This window comes from Lemur catta, chromosome 14, assembly GCF_020740605.2.
Source record: "Lemur catta isolate mLemCat1 chromosome 14, mLemCat1.pri, whole genome shotgun sequence".
Taxonomy (NCBI): Eukaryota; Metazoa; Chordata; class Mammalia; order Primates; family Lemuridae; genus Lemur; species Lemur catta.
In genome coordinates, this window is record NC_059141.1 from 34,111,806 (window position 1) to 34,135,212 (window position 23,407).

General features: G+C 35.2%; 1 protein-coding gene across 2 annotated transcripts in view; it reads left to right on the forward strand.

Annotated features, from left to right (window-relative positions):
• PRKG1 (protein kinase cGMP-dependent 1) overlaps nt 1-23,407 on the forward strand; it is a 1,158,333-nt gene that overhangs the window by 125,073 nt on the left and 1,009,853 nt on the right. For both annotated transcript variants that reach the window (XM_045569367.1, XM_045569366.1), the window contains exon 2: nt 22,143-22,309. In XM_045569367.1, coding sequence (XP_045425323.1) covers nt 22,143-22,309 — 167 coding nt within the window. The remainder of the gene's footprint in view (nt 1-22,142; nt 22,310-23,407) is intronic.

Consider the following 23,407-nt stretch of genomic DNA (forward strand, 5'->3'; position numbering starts at 1 on the left):
CCCTGCCTTAGCCCAAGAAATAAACAAAAATTAAAATTTATGGGAAACTTCATGCGTGGGTTTGAAGTAAAAAAAATACCTTGAGCTGAAACTGTTTTGCACAGAGGGATATTAGAAATAGGTCTTTCTAGAATCAAGGACAGAACCTCCATCATTTTTCCTTATTTCCACTTTTTGTTCATCTGGGTTTCGGTTTGATTGGGCTGGACAGCTAGTTGGCTGTAGTCTGCCTGAGGCTATTTTCCCTGATCGGGAGAAATTCCTGGTTCTCAGAGTCACCAGGCAGAATGATTTTTAATTATGTATTGCTATATCCCATCTATTTTTGAGTAAAAAATGTTAAGACAATTTGTAATGAAAGATATCTATTTTATAAGATTAGTAAAAGAAGCATTGAAAAACATAGCAGTCAACATCTTACATGTTACAAATGTTGTCATCATAAGGCTATTTCTTATGTCTATCCTCCATAAAAGTTCAAAGTTAATTATTAAAACTTAGTTTTTTGAAGACGTTTCGTTGGGAAAGCAAGAGTAACTCTGAGAGACAGACTCTCTGCTGTTCTGACTTAATACAAAGAGCCTAGACAATCTATTATATTAATAAAACAGTGTTTCTCTAAGTGTGGTTTTTGGACATCAGTGTGTGTGTGTGTGTGTGTGTATGTATCATACATGTTATATATATGATATATAGTATATATACATATATATATAATTTAAGGTACTCATTAAAAAGGCAGATGGTAAAATAGTGAATTAAATTTCAGACATCTCACCATAAAAAATGATAGGTAAGTGAGATAATGGGCATGTTATTAATAATCAGCTTGATTTAATCATGCCATATTTTATACGTATATCAAAATATAACATTGGACTCATAAGCATATTCACTATGATTTGTCAAAAATAATATTAATTTTAAAAATGCATATGTCTGGGTACTAGCCCAGATCCACTGAATCCGAATCTCTGGGTTGGATTGGTGTCTACATTTTAACCTGTCCAGATGAACCTTACAAGAAAGCTTGAGACATAGATGAGTAGATGGTTAGAAGAACCCTCAGTGATTGCTGTCTTATGTGGACAATCCTTTCCTAAGAGAGATCCTGGGTGATGGGGGGCAGAGTGCAAATATTCTCAGTTATCTGAAAGGGACTCTGCCTGTAGATGGCAAAATCAACATTCTGCTGCCACCAATTTCACAGGCTCGCTAGCCACACATGCCAACTGTAGCAGCTGGGCCTCACCAGAAGTCTTGCTTACACTACAACTGTGTCACTCTTGCAAAGTAGGGCACCTTTTTTCTCCCTGCCCTTGTCCTCGGTTCTGCAACTTGATGGTAACTGCCATCACTTTTGCACTTATCACTTCCAGGCACCTAAGCCCTTATCCTATTTACTGTGCTGCAGTCTTCACAACAACTTTAGAGATAAGCGTTTTTGAATGCTCATTTTACAGAAGAGATGACTGAGGCTCAGATATACTATGGAATCATGGCCAAACAGTGAGAAAATAGCAGGAAAGAGACTCAAACCTGAGTTTTTCTGCAGCCACTCTGCTGGCTGCTGTAACGCAAACATTTGCTGCCTGGCTTTCTGGACAAAAGCATGGGGAGCTTTGATTTCTAAAACCGTAGCACAGCTAATATGAAAAAGAGATGGCCTAGTTCTTTATTTACTTATCCCCTACAAGCTTTTAAACATGATTTTAATATCAAAGGGAGGATATTAAATCTCACTCATGTGAATTATGATGAACACTAATTCATAGACTAAAAAAATCTACTGTGTAAATGGGTAGATAAGATATGTATTGTCTAACTTTTGTGAAAAAAATATTAGCATTAAAAAGATAAATGGGACAGGTGCCAGTGAGGTAGACAGTACATTGTTAAAGCATTAACTTGAACCAAAAAAAAAAAAAAAAACTCAACAGCATTATAGCTCTTCTCTTCTTAATGAATTTATTCCTGGACCTTTACATAAAACTTTCTATGACTTTTTATCTCCCTACTCCCTTATTTAAAGTGAACTTATAAGAAAAAAATACTTAAGAACTCAAAGTCTTAAAAATACTTAAAGACCTCAAACCTGAATTCAGAATTTTAAATTTACTCAGTTGTTTTTTGTTTTTTTCAGAGACAGGGTCTCTCTCTGTTGCCCATGCTGGAGTATAGTGACCAGATCCTAGCTACCACAACCTCCAATCCTGGGCTCAAGCAATCCTCCTGCCTCAGCCTCCTGAGTGGCTGGGGATTATAGGTGTATACTACCATGCCCGGCTAATTTTTTTATTTTTTGTAGAGACAGGGTCTTGCTATGTTTTCCAGGCTGGTCTTGAACTCCTGGCCTCCCACCTTGGCCTCCAAAGTGCTGGGATTAGAGGTGTGAGCCATCACGCCTAACCTCAGTTGATTCTTATATCTGCCATCATCAGAAATCTGAGTTGCATTTTTGTTGCTTCCAAATTTAGAGATTTAACAATTTGTTTGCACTTTTAAAGACTTCAATAAAAAGAAATCAATGACTTAATATGCCAGATGCAAATTTTTGTAAATTAATATATTTATTGAAATTCCTAAAATCTGTGTGCAAATACAGGCAGTTTTGTCATTAGACTTGAGACAACCTGTATTCTGATCATGGTTGTAACATCCATTAACTCTGTTCTCATTAGCGTTCCCATTTTTAAAAGCAGGGATTGAATCAGATGGTCTCTGATGAGTTCTTATAGATAAGGTATCTTTTGATTCTTTGAAAAATGTAGTGCTCATTTGTGATATCCCTGTAGTAGACCTGAAAATGCTTTTGAAGGATGCTAAGCACTTTGTATTCCTGTAAACTGCACCAGGAATATGGAAAGTTGGGCACATATGGCAGGACAATAGTGGAGAAAATAATAGTGAATGGCAAACTTTTGCAGTTCCTCTTCTATCATATACTTAACAGACTGAGTCTATAGATTTCCTGTAGAGCTCTTTCTGGAATAGAAATATATATTTGAATTTCTTGCTCTTTATTAGATATTTAAATAACATCATAATTGTATCTCTAAACTGTACTGTAGTCTAATTTAACATCTGGAATGACATACCACTTTCCTCAGAGTGTAAACCCTAAAATGTTGGTTCATAAACTACTCTCAAAAATATCGCTAGATGTAGAAAAGTAAAATATCACACAATATACCAATGTGTTAATATATGCAGTCCAGAGACTCTTTTGGGAAGTGATGAAATGGATGAAGAATTTGGATTTTAGCAGCGACCTGCACAAATAATTCACTCATTTACTCAACAAATATTTTCTTACCAGACATTTATTCCCTGTTCATGTTGGATTTATGGTACGAGGGGAGATATTGAACAAGAAATTTCAAGTATCATGAATTTTACAAAAGGAGAAGTCCAGGCAGCTGTGGGAACTTAAAAGAGGAGTTAATTCATCTAGTTTGAAGGGATAAGTCAGTGGAGGATGTCTGGCAAAACTTTACTGATGAAGGGAGTTTTAGCAGAGATCTGAAAACATAGGCAGATCATAAGCCAAGGAAAGATTTGGGGGAACTGTTTTAGACAGAGGTAACAGCATGGCTTATCTGAAGTTTTTAAGGCAAAAGAGAGAGTGTCCTTTTTGAGAAACTGAAAGAAGACTTGTACAGTTGTAGTACAAATCCAAGAAGGGAAATGAAGCATGTGGTAGACTAGAACTTGAATGGGTTTGAAAGTCATTGTAAGGATGGTGGCTTTATTTAATGGCACTCAGAAGTTATTTAAGGGTTTTAAGAAGAGGTGAGGAAGAAAGCAGAGAATATAATCAGAATTGTATTTTTTAAATAACTTTTTATTTTGGAATAGTTTAAGACTCACAAGAATTTGCAAAAATAGTTCAGAGGGTATTTGTGTACCTTTCACCCAGTTTTCCCAACCATAATATATAACCATAGTATGGTGCCAAAATCCAGAAATTTATGTTGGCACAATGCAGTTTGCAGTTTTTACATGTAGAATGTTTTGTTTTATTTAGTTTGGTTTTGGTGTTTAAAAGTTTACTATAATGTATAGAGAGGACGGGAAATGATTAAGTATGGATTCAGGGGACCAGTCGATAGATGAAGGTATCTTAACCTAGAAGGGGCATGGATTTAAGAAATATTTAGGCGGTAGAAATGATCAATTAATCTTGGTGATTGGATATGGAATGTGAGAGGGGAGATATGACACTTATAGATCAGCACTGAGGTGCACATATGGTAGTAAAATTCAATGGAAACCAAGCAGGTAGGAAGGGGGAGAAGGGGATGGGTAAATTCACACCTAACAGATACAATGCACACTATGTGGGTGATGGACAAACTTATAACTTTGACGCAAATTGTATAAAAGCAATTCATGTAACCAAAACGTTTGTACCCTTGTAATATTCTGAAATAAAATAAAAATAGAAACAAATATAATCTATAGATTTCTATTTTGAGAAACTGAGTGGGTGATGGTGTTTCTAGTTGAGGTTGAGAGTCCTAGAGGATAAGCAGATTTTTTTGGGGGGGGAAGGATATCCATCCATTCAGTTGTGACCATCATGAGCTTCAGGTACCTGTGTAGGCAAGCACCATTTCTGTCTGGAGCTCTGGGAAGAGATCAGGTGTGAGATATAGATTTAGGCATCGTCAGCACATAGATAGTAATTTGAGCAAGATTATCTAAGGAGAATATGCCATACAGAAAAAAAAGGTTTAGAATAGAGCCCCAGGAACTATAAATATTAAATAGGTTGGCAAGAAAGAAGGAGCTGGAAAAGACTGAGAGGGAACAGCAGAGAAAGACAGAAGAGAGAGTCAGAGAGAGAGAGAGAGAGAGACAGAGAAGGATATGAAGAGACAAAGAGACAAGAGAGATAGGGAAATTAGGAAATTTATATCATATAAGCCAAGGAAAGAGAGTGTTTTGGAGAATAAATATCCTGGTAAGCTCTGTCTCTTTTCTTTGACTTCATGTGAAGTCATGATGGAAAGGTTTCTTGTGGTTCTCTATGTATATGACTGTGCATATACAAACACCTGGGCCATACCCCAGGCCAATTGAAATCAAATTGTCCCCATAGATCTCAGGTATCTGTATTTACAAAATATCTCCCCAATTGACTCTTATGCTCAGTGTGGATGGAGAATGATTGGAACATGTAAATACCCTGATAATCTTAGAAGTAGTCAGAGGATTCTACACAGTAACTTGAAGAAGGATGTGACCAAATAGAAACCTTATTGATACCATACAAGGGAGGGCATGCCAAATACGTTTTCCTGAAGGAAAAGAGGCAGCAGGTAAAGAAATAGAGGTCGAGAAATTTGGAGTTGACTCACTGAAGTGCAAAGCTAGCATCACAAATCCTAAAGGGGATTGAAGGTTGGTGTTAGTGAGGAAGGGGTTTGATTTATAGTAGATTTATGCTATGACAAACTGAGTGACAAGTTCAGAATGACAAGGTGAAATAATACGTCTCAAGACCATTTGATACTAGATGGGGAGAAAAGTCATATCAGTTTAAGTAAGAGATAACTGAAGGCTGAACTACAGCTGTAGTTAAAGGAATGATGCAAGAAAAGTTTGATGATTAAACATTGTGGGAAGAAACACATTTGAATTTTGCTAGACACAAGACTGGGGATGATAATATGTTAAAAGTTAGTTTGGGGATTTCCACTAGGAAGAAAGGTTATGTATTGGTGGTTCCCGTAATGTACTGTGGAAGCTTATCATTGGGTGTACCAGGGAGAAGAAAACTGTATGGAAAATTGAGTTTAATTTAGCAATGGAACACCTGATTCCATAGTATTTAGGCAGAATTCCAAGTGGGCATGAACTGAATATTAATAAACAGGTAAAATATTAATAAAAATTTAGTTATATTAATAAAATAACTAAATATTAATAAACTGAATATAAATAAACTTGTTTCCAAAAAGTAGATTATTAATTAAAAGTATTTACCATTTACTTATGTATTTACTCCCCATTATGTTTTCAAAAGAATTAGAGGTAGCCAAGAAGCTGGTTTTTAGTGGCTAAAATTATCCATGAACATATGGAATAGATAATAAACATGAATAATGGTAACTTCAAGAGTCAAAAGTGAAATGAAATATTCATTTTATTAAGTATGAGCAAAAGCTTTGCTTTACTGACATTTAGAACTCCAAAATACCATATTCAGCACAGAAATCGTAATGATCCTCAGGGTGCAGTCATTTCTCTGAATGGTGTCATTTACAATACAATTCTAAACTTAGGAAATAAATGGAGAGGAGGGTAATGAGGCTTATGTGATGTTGAGTGAGTCAACGTATGATTAATATTGAGTCAGTTTCATGTTCTCTATTGCCTGCCTTTCTGCATAATGGTTTTTTATCTGCAGCAACTTGGCATGAGAATCAAATCTGTTAAATAAGTTTCTTGTATCGATTATCCTGTCAGGTTGCTAACAAGTATATTTCGTCAACATTAAGGAATTCTTCTCACCACAAAGATAGCAGTCTAATTTTGATTTAGTTAAGGTTGATTGCCATTTTGCCCTGATAAATGAGGAAGAATCCAGGCTGTCTGGACATTCAGGATTTTTTTTTAACAGATGACATGACCTCCTCTACATGTGACGTTATCATAATAATAAACTTTGCAGACTTTATATCTATTTAGTATGGTATGTATGTGTTTGTGTACAGTTTTTTAAACGTGGAAAATGACAGCAAGTATTATTGGCCTTCTTTTAAAGTAATTCTGTTTCCAGGCTAGTTTCAGTTCTTGTGATACCCTTAGGCTTAAAGTGATCTGAGGAATAAAACCATACTAAATGTATTTTTAAGTGATTTTTAAAAATTAGCACAGTGTAGAACAGTGCTTATTGTTGCTACACTAAAGCACAATATTCATTTTATAATGAATGATTGAATAATGTCAAAGCTAGAAAGACCAATGATTAAAAACTAACTATATCAGAGTATACGGCTCTGGCAGGAATCAAAAGGAAAAGTAAGCCATTCCTTCTCTTTGAAACGCTTCCTTCCCTGTATGTCCCTGATGTCCAGTGCTCTGGCCATCTTTCTATATCTCTGGTCTTTCTCAATCTCCTTTGTTGAATCCTCTCCCTCCACCCCACCTTCAGGTTTATTTGGTCCTCAGAACCAGTAACTTCTCCAAGTCTAACCCATCTCAGTAAACAGCATGTTGTATAATCAGTGGCTTAAGCTGGAAACAAGGGCTGTTTCCTTTCCCTCGTCCCCACATTAATTCTGTCGGTAAGTCCTATGTCTTCTACTTGCAATATATACTTTTGGGTTATTCACACTTCTGCCCATCTCTACTGTCACCATTCTAATCTAGGCCACGATTATGTCTTGCTTGAAAATAGTGCGATAGCATCCGTTCTAAGCTCTCCTTCCCCTATCCTTTTACCTGAAACTGCTGCCGTTCATTCACTGAAATCCTAGTGATCTTTTAAAAATAAACATAAATCACACCATGTTACTCACTATCCTGTTTCATTCTTTTAATAGCTTCCCATTTCACTAAGAATCCGATTCTTTCCCACATCCTGCAAGGTCCTGTCTAAATGTCCAAACCAGCCTCTGCTTATGTCTCCAAATTCGTCTCCACCTGGCCTTTCTCTTGATCAAAGGGCTCTAGCTCATGGGCTTCCTTCCCCAAACTTGAGCCGGAAAATACTCTGTTCCTTCTGCTTTCAGTGCCTTTCCTTTAGATCTCCTGTAGGGTGGTTCTTCTTATCCTTAAATCTTAGCCTAAGTGCTTCATTTTCAAACAGGTCTTTATTTTAGATCCCAAATAGATCTTCCCTTTTATTCTGCATTCAGCACCCTTTCTGTAACTTTCCAAGCACCTTCTCTATTTTAATGATGTATTTGTTTACCTCTGTGTTAACAAGAGGTACTACTAGAATTTTAGCTCTAAGAAGATGAGGACCGTTCATTTCACTTATCCCTGTGCACAGCTGCCTAGCAGAATGTCACATATGAGGCCCTGAATGAATGAAAAAATGAATGAATGAACAATATGAGTGTCAGACTGAGCAGACCACTGTGTAAAGCCTAACTGATACAACTGGAGCAGTGTGGTCTTCAGGAAGGGCTCTGGGTGGAAGTTAACTGTTGCATTAACCATTTTTCTAACTAGCATGACTGACTTGTTTCTGTACATCTTTATGGGGAGGATAAGGTGAGATAATATGTATAAAAGCACTTAAAATAAAGTATTGTACTCAAAAGTCTTTCTCCTACACAGCTCTCCTTGTACCTAGACACTATCCACAAGGAGAGTAAGAGTGTCCTCAGAGATTTCCTCCCCTTTTCACATTCCTGTATTCCTTCCCCTGCTCTCCTTATTCATTCCAGAAAGTGACAAAAAGTCACTTGACAGGGCTGTGCAGTGTGTATCGAACAATGCCTGCACCTTTAATAGCATATTCCCACCTGTGGGTAGGTGATAACCCAACCACTCCCTGAGAGAGTCCCCTGAAGTCCTAGGAACCACTGCCCCAGGACTATTCTGCAAGTGCTACCTCATCTGCCCTCTGAATCCTTTTGTTCCATCTAGCTGCCTTAGGTTGAAGAGCCAATGTCTTGGGCTTAATTTTAATTTCTCTGCCTGAACCCCTTTTGGATTAATTATTTAAGCTGTTCATCTCTCTCTAGACTCTACTTTTGCTCAGTGTCTCACAACCTCAGGGACCATCTCTCCTCCTTCTCTAGCCTGTCCCTGACTTCTGGAAACTTGGCCTGGCCAAGACCTCAGGTTCCCCCTTTGACTAGCTGGAAGCTTTCACACACTGTTAGATCATGTACCTGCAAATGTTAATATGTTGTTTGCAATTCTAGCATATCGTGTGTTATGAACCCCGTGTCTTCTGCATTTATTTATGGTACTCACTTCCTTGTCTTCATGGCCTGCCCAAACTTTTTTATGGCTTCTCTGTTTCTTTTTGTCCTTCTGTCAGTGATGGTTGTGACCTTATTTTCACAAAGGATACATTTTTAGGAGTGGTTTTTCAGATTTGTAGGTAGGACTGACTTCCATAAATACTGTACTGATGTCAGCAGGGACTCTAGGTCACTCTTTAAATCACTTTGTGGATAATTATGGTTGTGTTTTAAACCCATCAGTCACTATTGCCTGTATTTACTTGCAGTGGCTGATTTTGAACCTGAAATTGTTGTGTTGGAAATATAATAAATATTAACTGTTTGCCATTGAAAGGGACAAACCTTTAAAGGACAGCATGATACATGATAAATAGTAGATTCAAGTTATAAAATCACTTTTATTATCTTCCTCCTTCCCTGCCTTCCTTTCTTCCTACCCTTTCTGTCTTCTTCAGTGAAAATTTAAGGTAGCTAACTCAGATTATAGAGTACAAACCGTATTACTAATACATTTTAAGTTTATAAATCTTAAGGTTATAGATATTAGATTTCTACTATAAAAATACTTATATGGAAAACATTAACGTTTAGTAACTTATCAGACTTCTCTGATTTATACCTATAAGACATTAGTTACATTAATTATAAAATGCTGCCATTTTGCAGCTTTTTTGAATATTATATATTTTTTATTTTTTGCTTCTATACTTTATTCTTTAATTTTTTTAATTTGAGAATATTACAGGGGTACAAACATTTTGGTAACATAAATTGCTTTTGTAGAGTTTGAGTCAAAGTTGTGCATGTGCCCATCATCCAGATAGTGTGCATTGTGCCTGTTAGGTGTGAATTTACCCATCCCCTCCCCCCCATACCTGCTTGATTTCCATTGAATTTTACTACCATATGTGCACGTTAAGTGTTGATCGATTAATTCCAGTTTAATAGTGGGTACATGTGATGTTTGTTTTTCTGTTCTTGTAATACTTCACTTAGAAGAATGGTCTCCAGTTCCATCCAGATTGTAATAAAAGGTATTAGTTCACCATTTTTATTATGGCTGAGTAATACTTCATGGTGTACATATACCACATTTTAGTAATCCACTCATGTATTAATGGGCACTTAGGTTGTTTCCATATCTTTGCAGTTGTGAATTGTGCTGCTATAAACATTCTAGAGCAAGTCTCTTTTTAATAAAATATCTTTTTGTCCTTTGGATAAACACCCAGTAGTGGGATTGCTAGATCATGTGGTAGTTCTCTCTGCATCCATGCCAGCATCTGTTTTTTTGGGACTTTTTGGTAAGAGCCACTCTCACTGGAGTTAAGTGACATCTCATTGTGGTTTTGATTTGCATTTCCTTGATGATTAGAGAGATTGAGCATTTTTTCATATGTTTGTTGGCCATTAGTCTGTCTTCTTTTGCAAAGTTTCTATTCATATCTTTTGCATACTTTTTAATGGGGTTGTTTGATGTTTTCTTGCTGATTTGCTTGAGCTCTTTGTAGATTCTGGTCATCATCTCTTTATCAGATGTATAGCATGAGAATATTTTCTCCCATTCTGTAGTTTATCTATTCACTGTATTGATTGTTTCCTTAGCTGTGCAGAAGCTGTTTAATTTGATCAGGTCTCATTTATTTATTTTTGTTGTTGCTGTGATTGCTTTTGGGGGTCTTCATAAATTCTTTGCCTAGGCCAATATCTATAAGAGTTTTTCCAACATTTTCTCCCAGAATTCTTACAGTTTCATGCCTTACATTTAAGTCTGTTATCTACCGTGAGTTGATTTTTGTGAGTGGTGTGAGGTGCGGATCCTGTTCTATTTCAGTCTTCTACATGTGGCTATCCAATTTTCCCAGCACTATTTATTGAATAGGAAATTATTTTCCCCAGTGTATGATTTTGTCTTCTTTGTCAAAGATCATGGCAATATGAGGATGGTTTTATATCTGGGTTCTCTGTTCTGATTCATTGGTCTATTGAATATTATGTTTTTATCCCATAAACATTATGGGAGCTTCCTTTTTCTTTGGAATTCAATTACACATATTCATCAAATTAACAGTAAAGTTTTGTACACTCTATTTCTCCTCCATATTTGTACATCAAGGCTATCTGAGGCAGGGTGTATAGGAATAGAAAGAAAAGGAGAGAGAAGAAAAGGGTCTGTGCTGAAGACAGAAGAGAGAACAAATGTGAACACGCTCATGCTATAATCAAAATAAGTTGAATTCCATTGCTGAATTCAAGAAATGTTTCTGTATTAGAGGTTATCTTTCTGTAAAAGCCACAAAGGATGCTCAAACTTCTGTAATGTGGAGAATGAACTGGATCAGAAAGGGAATCTCTCTGAATGAACCATGACAGAATTTTTAAACTATAGAAGTATTGCCAAATGCCCAGTTTCCTGCTGATAACTGCTGCAGTGAATTGTTGAGTCCTTATCCAGGTGGGTTTAAATATTAAAATGGCTGAAGGTATGAGAAAGAGAGAGACAGAAAAAGAAAGAGAGACAGAGAGGGAGAGAAAGAATCAGAGATTAAGAGAGAGAAAGAGACAGAGAGAGAATATGAATGAATGAATATGAATGTGCATGTAATAAAAGAAGGTTTGAAAAGTGTTTTATTGCAGGCTGGTAGTCAGTAGACCCAAGTTCTACTTTAGTCTCTAGCATGAACTTATCAGGCCAGGCATCCAGCCTCTTTGTGCCTTTGTTTTCTTAGCAATCATACAGGGTAATAGTAACATCTGTTCTACCTGCTGCACAAGTTTGTGGCAATAACAGAATGAGATGCTAGATGTGGAACTATTTTGAAAGCACGAAGTACTCTCTGCAGAGAAAAAGTCATGTTATCTGAGCGTAATATTCTTTTAAGATTTTTTTTAAATTGAGGGCTAACATTTTATATTTTTATCATGTACAACATGGTGTTTTGAAGTATATATACACTGTAGAATAGCTAAATCTAATTAACAAATACATTACCTCACATAGTTATCATTTTTGTGTTGAGAACACTTAATGTCCACTCTCTTTGCATTTTTCAAGAATACATCATCACCTATAGTCACCTTGCTCTACAACAGAGCTCTTGAAATTTATTCCTCTTGTTTAACTGTATTTATGTATCCTTTGGCCAACATCTCCCAGTCCTCCCTCCCCACTTACCACCCCAGCCTTCGGTAACCACCATTCTACTCTCTACTTCAATGAGATCAACATTTTTAGATTCCATATAGGAGTGCAATCATATGGTACTTGTCTTTTTGTGCCTGGTTTATTTCACTGAACATATGTCTCCAGGTTTATCCATGATGTTGCAAATGGCAGAATTTCATTCTTTTTTATGGCTAAAGAGCGTTCCATTATATACATACCACATTTTTTAGATCTATTCATTCATTGATTGACACTTAATTCCATAGCTTGGCTATTGTGAATATTGCTGTGACAAACATAGGAGTACAGATAACCTCTTGACATACTGATTTCATTTGCTTTAGATGTATACTCAGTAGTGGGATTTATGGATCATATGGTAGTTCTATTTTTAATTTTTTGAGGAATGTCTATACTGTTCTCCATAATGTCTATACTAATTCACATTCTCACCAACAATGTATAAGGGTTCCCTTTACTCCACATTCTCCCCAATACTTGTTATCTTTTATTGTTTTGATAATGCCCATTCTTTTTTAATAGTTTTTTTATTAATTTATTTAACAATAACAGAAATAAACTTACTATATGGTAAAATAATTTACATTTTTAGGAAAAATTTTCCAAAACAAAAAATAGTATTGAGAAAATGGCATTGTATGCTTTTGTGTAGCTCTTCAACATGGCTTAATAGAAGATAGCTTGATTCTCATATCTGATTCTACATTTACTGTGTTGCAATGTGCTGTTTTGTTGAAATATATAAACAAAATCTGGCTTCACTCAGGTCCATAGATAATAGCCATTCTAACAGGTGTGAGATGATATTTCACTGTGATTTTGATTTGTATTTCCCAGATAATTAGTGATGTTGAACATTTTTGATATACCTACTGCCATTTGTATGTTTTCTTTTAAGAAGTGTCTGCCTATTCAGGTCTTTTGTTCATTTTTAAATTGGGTTATTTGTTTTTTTGGAATTGAGTTGTTTGAGTTCCTTATTTATTTTAGATATTAATGCCTTGTCATATGTATAGTTGGCAAGTGTTTCTCCCATTCCGTAGGTTGTCTCTTTAGTCTGTTGATTGTTTGCTTTTCTGTGCAGCGGCTTTTTGGTTTGATGTAATCATATATGTCTATTTTTCTTTTGTTGCCTGTGCTTTTGTGGTTTTATCCAAAAAAAAAAAAAAAAAATCCAGGCGCACATCAGTGCCATAAAGCATTTCCCCTATGTTTTCTTCTAGTAGTTTCATAGTTTTCGGTCTTACATTTAACTCTTCCACCTATTTTGAGTTAAATTTTGTATGTAGTGAGAGATAAGAGTCTAGTTTCATGCTTCTGCACAGGCATAACATTATTACCTTTGCAGAATTCGAAATAAATGAGAGAACATTTACTTTTGGATTTCATAATTAGAATAATTTATTCAAAATGTCAATGCAATTTAGTATTGTGGGCTTAGAAGTCAAACAATTTAGTAGAGTGTGGGCTTAGAAGTCAAACAGACTTGTGTTTAAATCCTGACTCTACCTGTCACTTACTAGTTGTACAACATTGGACAGTTTATATAACTCTTTGAGTTTTACTGTGGCAAACTTAGGAAGTCATTGTGAGACTTAAATGAAGTAAGGCTCTTTGCACATTGTGGAACACAGAGTAACTACTTAAATAATGTTAATAGGAGTACTACTGCTATGATAAAGACTGATGTTGTCAGAATTTGGTTAATTTTTTCACTTTTGTTAAGAAACCTGAAAGCTATAGCGCCTTTACAACTAGGAGCATGATTGTTTGTTTTAAAATTTTAGTTATTTTCAAATGCCATTTCCCTTAAGGCAGACTCAAATTGTCTAATATATTAAGGCCTACTGCAAAATAATATTTCAGAGATGTTGAAACTGAAGCAAGTTCATCACAGTAGATGATCTGCCTCCTGAGACATGTAGGACACTGTAACAGGGCTAAATTTGGCTCCAATTTTATGGAATTAAGTGAATTGGGTGAATTACCCAAGTTGCCATTTTCCACCAAGAGGAAGTATACACATTTGGGGGGAGGGAATTAATAGAGGTTCATATTATTTTTCTGCTGTTGAATTCAAACAAATTTACAAGTAAGGTAATTTATCCTAGAGATTAAGTATGAGAAGTGTCAGAACAACAGAATTATTCTAAAATGATTCCTTTGATGATCAATTCAAAAATCAAGCCATTGCAGTAATTGAAATGACAATGCATAACGCCTGGTGATGGTGTGAGCTACTGGATTTCAAAGGACTAATGCCAATGTCATGACACTTAATCTATGCCCCTAAGGTAGAGTTTCCCAGGGTGGTGAGGAACTTAATAGATGTTCATAGTGTGCTCATAGTTGACAAGTGAATCCTAAGAGATCTCAATTATTTAGTGTTTTGAAAATTTAAAAAAAAAAATGCTTTAAAACATTGGGTTGCAACTAAGCATATAAATATCTGTAAAATATTTTTCCCAATCATTTGCATTTTGGGTATCTAAACATCAAAAATAGAGTTAATTCTTAGTAGATCAGGCCACATAGTTCTTACGTTCTGTAAGGACATTACATTACAGTATTTCAGTGAAACTTCACAGTTCTACTTCTGTGATATGAGAGAGGGATCTCGTAGGAAAAGAGTTTGATCTGGACTTTTTTGGAGACTGCCTATTTTTAGTTAGGCTCACTAGTGTGAATTAGCTGTAAAATGTGTGTCTGGAGAGTTGAATGAATAGTTGAATGGGAGACTTTTAATTTTAACTTTTTGGAACTTGATGAACACCTACAAAGAACAATAATTTTCTATGCCTTTAATTAATACAAACCTGCTCCATCTGTTAACATCTAACCAGTGATTTCTTTTTTTTTTAAATTACTTGATTATTTTTTAAAACTTTTATTTATGTTTTTATTTCAGAATATTATGGGGGTACAAATGTTTTGATTACATAAATTGCTTTTGTACCTTGAGTCAAAGTTATAAATGTGATTTCAAGAGCTACTTAGCATTGTTTCTAGTCAATGCCAATGAGATGAGAGTATTAGTTAAAACTGAGAATGCTAGTTTTTAAAACTATTTTCAGTTTTTAGATAAGCCTCCATATGTTTTCCCTGGCTGTACTAATTTACATTCTCACCAACAATGTAGAAGAGTTCACTTTTCTCCACATCCTCTCCAACATTTGTTATTTTTCATCCTTTTGATGATAGCCATTCTAACGAGGTGAGATAATATCTCATTGTGGTTTTGATTTGCATTTCGATAATCATTAGTGATGTTGGAATAATTTTTCATATACTTCTTGGCCATTTGTATGTCTTTTTAAAAGAACTTTCTGTTCAGATGCTTTGCCCATTTTTAAAACAAATAATTTGGGTCTTTTTTTTGCTGTTGAATTTTTTTGTATATTCTGGATATTAGTCACTTTTTGATGAATAGTTTGCAAATATTTTCTCCCATTCTCTAGCGTGTCTCTCAATTGCTCGTTTTGCTGTGAAGAAGCTTTCCAGTTTGATGTAGTTTCATTTGTCTATTTTTGTTTTTGTTGCCTGTGATTTTGAGGCTTAGCCATAAAATCTTTGTCTACTCCTATGTCTTAAAGTGTTTCCCCTATGTTTTCTTATAGTAATTTTATAGTTTTGGGTCTTATATTTAAGTCTTTAATCCATTTTGAGCTGATATTTGTATATAGTGAGAGATAAAGGTCTAGTTTCCAGCAATCCCACTATGCATATTTATCCAAGGGAAAAGAAATCAGTATATTAAAGAGATATCTGTATTCCCATGATTATTGCAGCACTATTCATAATAGTCAAGATATGGAATCAACTAAATGTCTATCAACAGATGAATGGATAAAGAAAATGTGATGCATATATGCAGAATGGAATACTATTCAGGCATAAAAAAGAATGAAATCCTGTCATTCTTGGCAACATGGATGAGCCTGCAGGACATTATGTTAACTGAAATTAAGTCAGGCACAGAAAGATTAATACTGCACGTTTTCACACATATATGGAGCTAAACAAAGGTGAGCTTACAGAAATAGAGAGTAGAATTGTGGTTATTAGAGTCTGGGAAGTGTAGCGGGGAGAGGAGGATAAGGAGAGGTGGGTTAACAGATACAAAATTACAGCTGGATAGGAGGAGTAAGTTCTAGCATTCTATAGCACTATAGGGTGACTGTAGGTAACAATTTATTGTATATTTTCAAAAAGTTAGGAAAGAGGATTTTGAATGTTCCCAACACAAACAAATGATAAATGCTTAAGGTGAGGGATATGCTAATTACCGTGATGTGATCATTGCACATTGTATATATGTATAGGAACATCATTCTGTATCCTATAAATATATATAATTATTGCATGTGAGCTATAAGTAAAACAAAAGAAACCAGAATGATTGTTACCATCTGAATGACATATGAGCAAACAAGTATTTTATGTGCAAACCATCTTCCCTTTCCCCAGTCATTGTTTTTAGAACTATTTCATCATGATTTCACAATTTAGTTCAATGGAACTAAATCATCTGTTTTAGAACTATAGAAAGAAAATTAGAAGGCAATTGGCAACTAGAAAAAATTTCAATGTGTGTAATAGACAAATATTATTAATCACCTAAGAACTATGTTGCCATCATATATTTTGACCAAGTGATGTCCATGTTTTGTATCAAATGTTAATTATAGGTATGAATGCTGCAAATAGTTTTGATTTTCTCCTAACTAGTCTTCTTAAAAGATTGAGATAGCTGTAGCAGAGTACATTGATGTAAAATTCATTCTGAAACTTGTTGAAAACTGGTTTACAGTTCTGAGGAAATATCTAAATTTGCCAATAGCTCCATAGGATTAAATTTTATCTTTAAAAAAATATGGGCTTTTTGATATTTCTTAGCTCTCAGCCAGCTTATGTCTATGGAGTTCATTCAGGAAAGCTGTTGGGCAAGAAATAGGATCCACTATTTGGGCAGAATCTTAATATTTGTGGCAGCAAGAGGACTACTACTAGTTTTTCTTGCTTATAGGTGATTAATCAAATATTTTACAGTAATAGAGTTATTCTGCTGCAATAATTTCTGGAATTAGAAACTTTTAAGAGGCCTTGCAAGGACTGTACCTGAGTGAAGGAGCTATGAACTGTCAATGGGGATTTGGACTTCTGAGTTAACAATTGCACAGCCTATGCCATAGGCCAAGGTAACCTTGGAAATGTACTTACTGCTTCTCCGAATATTTCAGCCCAAAGCTGACCATTGGGAACTGAACATATTTAGTGAGTTATTTTTCTTTTAGTTAAAAAGTTGATTATAAAAGTTTCATACTACATTTTTAAATTGTTTCAGCTGATTTCCATTCTTAGCTTAATAACTTTGACTATTTCTTTTTTTAATGCCTGGAAGTTGTTTTCAAACAAAGGGTTCACATGTTAATGCTCATATTTCTGGGCAAAGCTGTTTTTGGCATACTTACTATTGCCTGGTATACAATTGGGGGGGGAACTGATCTCAGTAGAGAGTGTAAGTGGAGAGTGGGCAGACTTCAGGGCTCTAGAGATAGTTCTTAAAATTAAAGATGAGGCCTCATTCTCTCCTAATATGTAAGAGTTACCTGAGAGTAAGTGATTCAAAGTCCTAATGAATGTAAGGTTTATGAGAGAGTGGTTTCCAATTGTTTCAATTATAAGAATTCCTTATTAACCTGATAAAAAGTTTTGCTTTCAGTATCCATTAATTGATGAAATACATTACAGAAAATCTCAAAGAACTCAGTAACCTTTCAAAGTAAATTTATGTAATTTATTCTTTATGGCCGATATATTATCTATAAATCCTTCACCAGATTCCTATGTCCTTTAGAATAAAATAAAACCTGTATCACAGTCTCCAAGGCCCTGTGTGACCTGTCCCATCCCATTCTTTCTTGCTCACTGTATGCTTCCACCATATAGGCCTTTCTGATTCTTGAACAGATCAAGGTGATTTTAACATCTGGAGCTTTGTCCGTGTTTTTTCTTCTACTTAGAATGCTTTCCCTCATCATCTTTGCAATGGAGAAGACAGTGGTTGGATCTTATTGTCATGTAGTCCTTAGTTCAGAGAGGACTTCCTGACCACTCAATATGAATTAGCCTTCCCCACTGCCACTTAGATGTTGTTAGCCTATTATATGGTAACCACAATATACAATATCCTTTTATTAGGTTAGGAAAATTAATGAGGCTCTGTTTATTGGCAGTGAGTAATGCTGGCTCCCTTGTTTGAAAAGTATGTATATGTTTTCCTATACTCACTCTAGAATTCTCCATATTTACCTAAGCTTGTGTAGAAAGACAATTTTTGTCAAATATTTTTTTGTGTCTATTTGGGAACATTTTCTGTGATAAGTAAATGGGGAAGAGGACTTCCCAATTTGTTTTTCTTTTCAGCAACAGGTTCTTGCTCTGTCACCCAGGCTGGGGTACAGTGGCACCATCAGAGCTCACTGCACTCTTGAACTCCTGGGCTCAAGTGATCTTCTTGCCTCAGCCTCCCAAAGCACTGGGATTATTAGATGTGAGCTACTGTGCTCCACCCTTTGATACATTTTTTTTAAATTGAATGTTTGGAAGAACCATTGCTAATCCTGGCATTAAAATATCTGCGGATATTATGCCAACTCATGAAATTTTAAAGGAAAGAAAGGATTATCACGTTGGCTTAGAATTTATAAATTAAGTTACACTAAATTCTTAGTGTTAGAAAAATAATCTGTATCTAGACATGTACTAGAGTCAGTTTGTACTGGCTCATGTAAAATCTGCTTGTTAAATTTTAAGGAATTTTGCAAGCAGACTGACTTCACATGAAACCTTGAAATTGGCTATGGTGAAAGTATTTACACCATGGAAATTGGCAAATGCTACAGCCAGGGCTTCCTCCACTTCCCCTTACCCGTACCAGAAAGACAGTTTACCAACATATCTTTATATATCAATAATATTTCAGAGGCTGACAGTTCAGTGATGACAAAGCAATAGAGCTAGCTCAAAATAACTGAGTCACCTATATGGATGTTTGGATTAAAACAAACACAAATTTGGGGCATAGAAAAGAAAGGTTTTCAAAAATAGATTATTTGTACACAGAGACAGATAGGAAGGATTGAAAAAATTAGGATCTTTGTGTTTGTTTCTTACACCTCCCAGATCAGGCTGCTGAATTCTTACAAAATATTGTTAAATATGTACTCTTGGTTAGGGCAGTACTGGTACTTGTGATATAAGCTTTCTACAGCTCCCACTCCAGTAATATAGGTCAACTCATCTTATCTTATATGCAGCACAGCATAGTAAGTGTCTTAGACCATTTCTTCGGGGATAGAAAAAGATTCAAAGAAGAGTTTGATGGAGGCCCTGACTAATTGTAGTCCATGATGTTGGAGCAAGTAGAGACTAATGAGAGTTGACCTAAGGCTCCTAGCCCTTAATGGAAAAGGATTTAAGGGAAAAATCACATGATGAAGCAGAACTTTGAGTATTACTCACTGATAAGAACATCTTTCAGTTGCACTACACAGAGGTACAAGAATTCTCTCTGGCCGTGAGAACAGAGACATTGCTTGTGACGTTTCAGAAACAAAAATGTTATTTGACAACACATGTATGAAGGGATAAATAAGACATAGGTCCTATATCGATCAGTTTGTTTTAAAGTGACACAAGGGTGTATATGAAAGCCTCCAGTTTGTTTTTTCAGAGACCTGAAATTAAATGTCCTCCATAATATGGAATTTGTGAAACAAGGGCATCCTGCAATCCCATCCTTTCCCCTACCCTCCCCCCAAACTCTGTGATAAACACTTGGAAAATTTGGATAATTCTAAGGGATTGTGTTAGAACTCATTGTTTCATATTTTCTGATGTCTTCATAAAACAGGATAATAGTCCTGTTTATGAGAGGGGAGAAAGTGACTTTCTTCAATCATCTTTTTATGGAGCTAATTATTTACTTGGAAAAGGACTTTATTTTTAATCTTGCTGCATTTCTAGGACCTAGATCTTTAATGGAGCACTATTAATATTTTCCAATGGATAACAGACCATCTGTATCTTAAACAAGTTTGTGTTCTGGGTTGATGACATCCAGTCATTATGATGTTAGAAACTATGAACCTATTGGATGGTCCCAGTCTCTGACACAAAATAATTTTTAGGAAAGAGAGAATATAATACAATTTGACTAAAATTAATTTCCTGAAGATTGGATAAGTCCAGGTATTTGAAAAAGTAATCCTAGATCAATAGATATTGGGAGTCAGTATGAAGGTTTCACTGGTATTCTTGAGGTCAAGAGTGTTGAAGATATTAATAATACTGCAGTTAATACTACTAGCACCTTTATCTTCCACCATTTACTGAAAGTAACATTATATTCACCAATCTTCACATATAAATCTGTTAGGTTGGTATTTCTTTATATACCATTTTATATGTGATAAAATGGAAATTTAGAAAATAAGACAACCCGCTCAAAGTTTTGTAGGTGACAAGGCTGGGATTAGGACCCAAATATATGTAATTTCAAAGCCTATTTTTCTGTGTTTCATTACACACATTTTCTTACCCTAAAATCAATTCTGTATCCTGCTTTTTCACTTAAAAATAGTATAAGAATTTCCTACATGCCATTAACACTGTTCATAAACATAATTGTAATCACAACATTAATGGTTCATTCTACAAATATTCTTCATATTAATAAGTTTTCAATTGTTTTTATTTTTTATGTACATCTTTTTGTTCCTTAAAACCAAATCATTACAAAGCATAGTGTGTGAAGACAAGGCCAGTTAGACTAAAGTCTAGATGCAAAGAGAGCTAGACAGGTCTCATTATTTCCCTGAAAGCCACTTGCTAAGCAAATGTGGCCAGCTTGTGTTTAATTTCTTTTTAATTAACACTTTTAATATAAAATTTCAAATGTATTGTTTCTTCTTTTTGTTGTTAAGGTCTTTGCTTTTGTCTTATCCTGTTTCTGACTTCTCTGAGGGTACTCTGATTGTCCTCTCCCTGGTAAAATATTTCTTAGTGTCCCTTCTACTGTGATTTTTGTATCCTTAGAAAGTCATTTGGAACTTTTTATCGCAGCAAATAAAATTACCACAGTCTTTTAAGTTCTGCAGAACTTTCCCATTAACCACTGAATCCCAACCACAGAATTTATAAATATCTTTTCTACTGACTACCTGTATTTAGTCCCATACCTAAATCATGTTGCATTTCAAACATCTTATTTGATTGAGTTTTATCTGCCTGGTTACTTCAATTTAAGCTGCTTGAGGAAAGAAATAGTCTCTAAAGAAGCATGAGATGTGCATAAAGAACTGTCACATTTCTCCCAGTTGTTTCAAACAGCTAATTAGGAATCCAATTCTTACCTATTTTTATCCAAACTATTTTTTAAGCACCCAGATCATGACTGGCATCATAGTAGACACTGGGCATACTGTAGAGAACAAATTAAAAAATGACCCCTGTCTATGCAGAGTGTAAAGTCTACTGGAAGAGCCATACAGGAAATAAGTAAACAAATTGTAGGTTTTATTTTTTCCTGTAATTGAGTATAGCACAATACATGCCTGATATTCTTTTATAATACATAAACATAGTAAGAGTAGTGTTTTTACTAGAATTTTTTTGTATTTTATTCATATTTATTCTTCAACTAAATTACAAACTTTAAAATGTTTGTCTCATGGTTTATCTACAATCTTTGTGGTTAAAAAATCTAAAACAAAATGAACTTGTGTGATTTTGTTATTTGTTTGTCACTTATTAAATGACGTATTACTTAAAGAAAAATTTCTCAATGCCTTTTCTGCTGTCATGGAACTACTTTATTCTCAGGTTTTTCAGAAAATTAATGAATTCCTAACAAGAAAATGCATTTGTAGTGTGCCAGAGCACTGTATGTCTCTGCTAAACCTCACAAATTATAAACGAATTTGTCAGATGTTCCAGTAAATCTCCCCTCTCTTGCATAGGTCCAAGGATCTTATAAAGGAAGCCATCCTTGACAATGACTTTATGAAGAACTTGGAGCTGTCACAGATCCAGGAGATTGTGGATTGTATGTACCCGGTGGAGTATGGCAAAGACAGTTGCATCATCAAAGAAGGAGATGTGGGGTCACTGGTGTATGTCATGGAAGGTAGGGTTTGTAACTCTGATCCTCTGACATTCAAATATTCCCTTTTCCTCTTATCAGCCTGCACACAGATGGCACTGTATTACATGGAAAATTCCACTTTTCCTTCTTTAGTTGAGAAAGTTTGAAAAGAGGTGAAATACTGCTTAGGGATAGAGGTTGACTAATTATGTGAAGTGTTTGTGTTTAGAATATTAATATGAGAATCCAATATGTTTTCAGATATGGGGAAAATGATAGTGTGGGAAAAAAAAAAAAAGAAAGAAATGCTATTTATTGCTCTGAATAAGACCAAACACGAGCAAGTAACTCTGGAAGCTCACAGAGCTTCAAAGGAATCTCGAGATCATTGGAAGTATTTTTTGGTCAGTTAATCTAAGTGTCTTCAACTCTACTCTTCACTTTTAATATATGACTAGTTTTCATGCTGTGATGCATCTGGAAGTCTGGAAGAAGAAACTATTTTCAGTGTTTGATGCGTATGACAGAAGCAGATCATAAAGTTTGGATGACATATTAGCTGCCTAATTAACAGGATGTGATAGCTTATTTTAGAAATCTTGCACAAATTAAGAGACTGCTTTGGAAAAAAACTGAGGCATGCACTGTGTAAATATGTTTTATGCCTAGGTAAATTTTCCTACTGTTTATTTCTAACTTGGAATTTATAGCGGCACATTTTCCTTTTGGAGGAAGAAAGAAGCCTGAAATAATGACTGAATCAGCTGAGAAGAAAGTGAGGTCAGAAATGTCTGTAATATAGGACAGTTGGTGGACAGAAATCACAGTTGGTTTGTTAGATGGTGATTAGTGTTTTACACAAAGTATTCATGACAGTGTCCTATAATTGTCAAGTTTGTAGGTCATTAAAAAGAAAAGTGTATTTGGGAAAGTCAGTTAATTTCTCCAAGTTTCACCTACCCAATTTGTAAAAAATGAAGATACTCTTTTCTTTCTGCCAGTGGTTGTCAACTGGTGATATATCTGGGTCCCAGGAGACATTTGGCAATATCTGGAGACATTTTTGGTTGCCACAAGTGGGGGTGAAGAAAGCTATTGTCTTCTAGCGGGTAAAGGCCAGGAATGCTGTTCAACAAGATA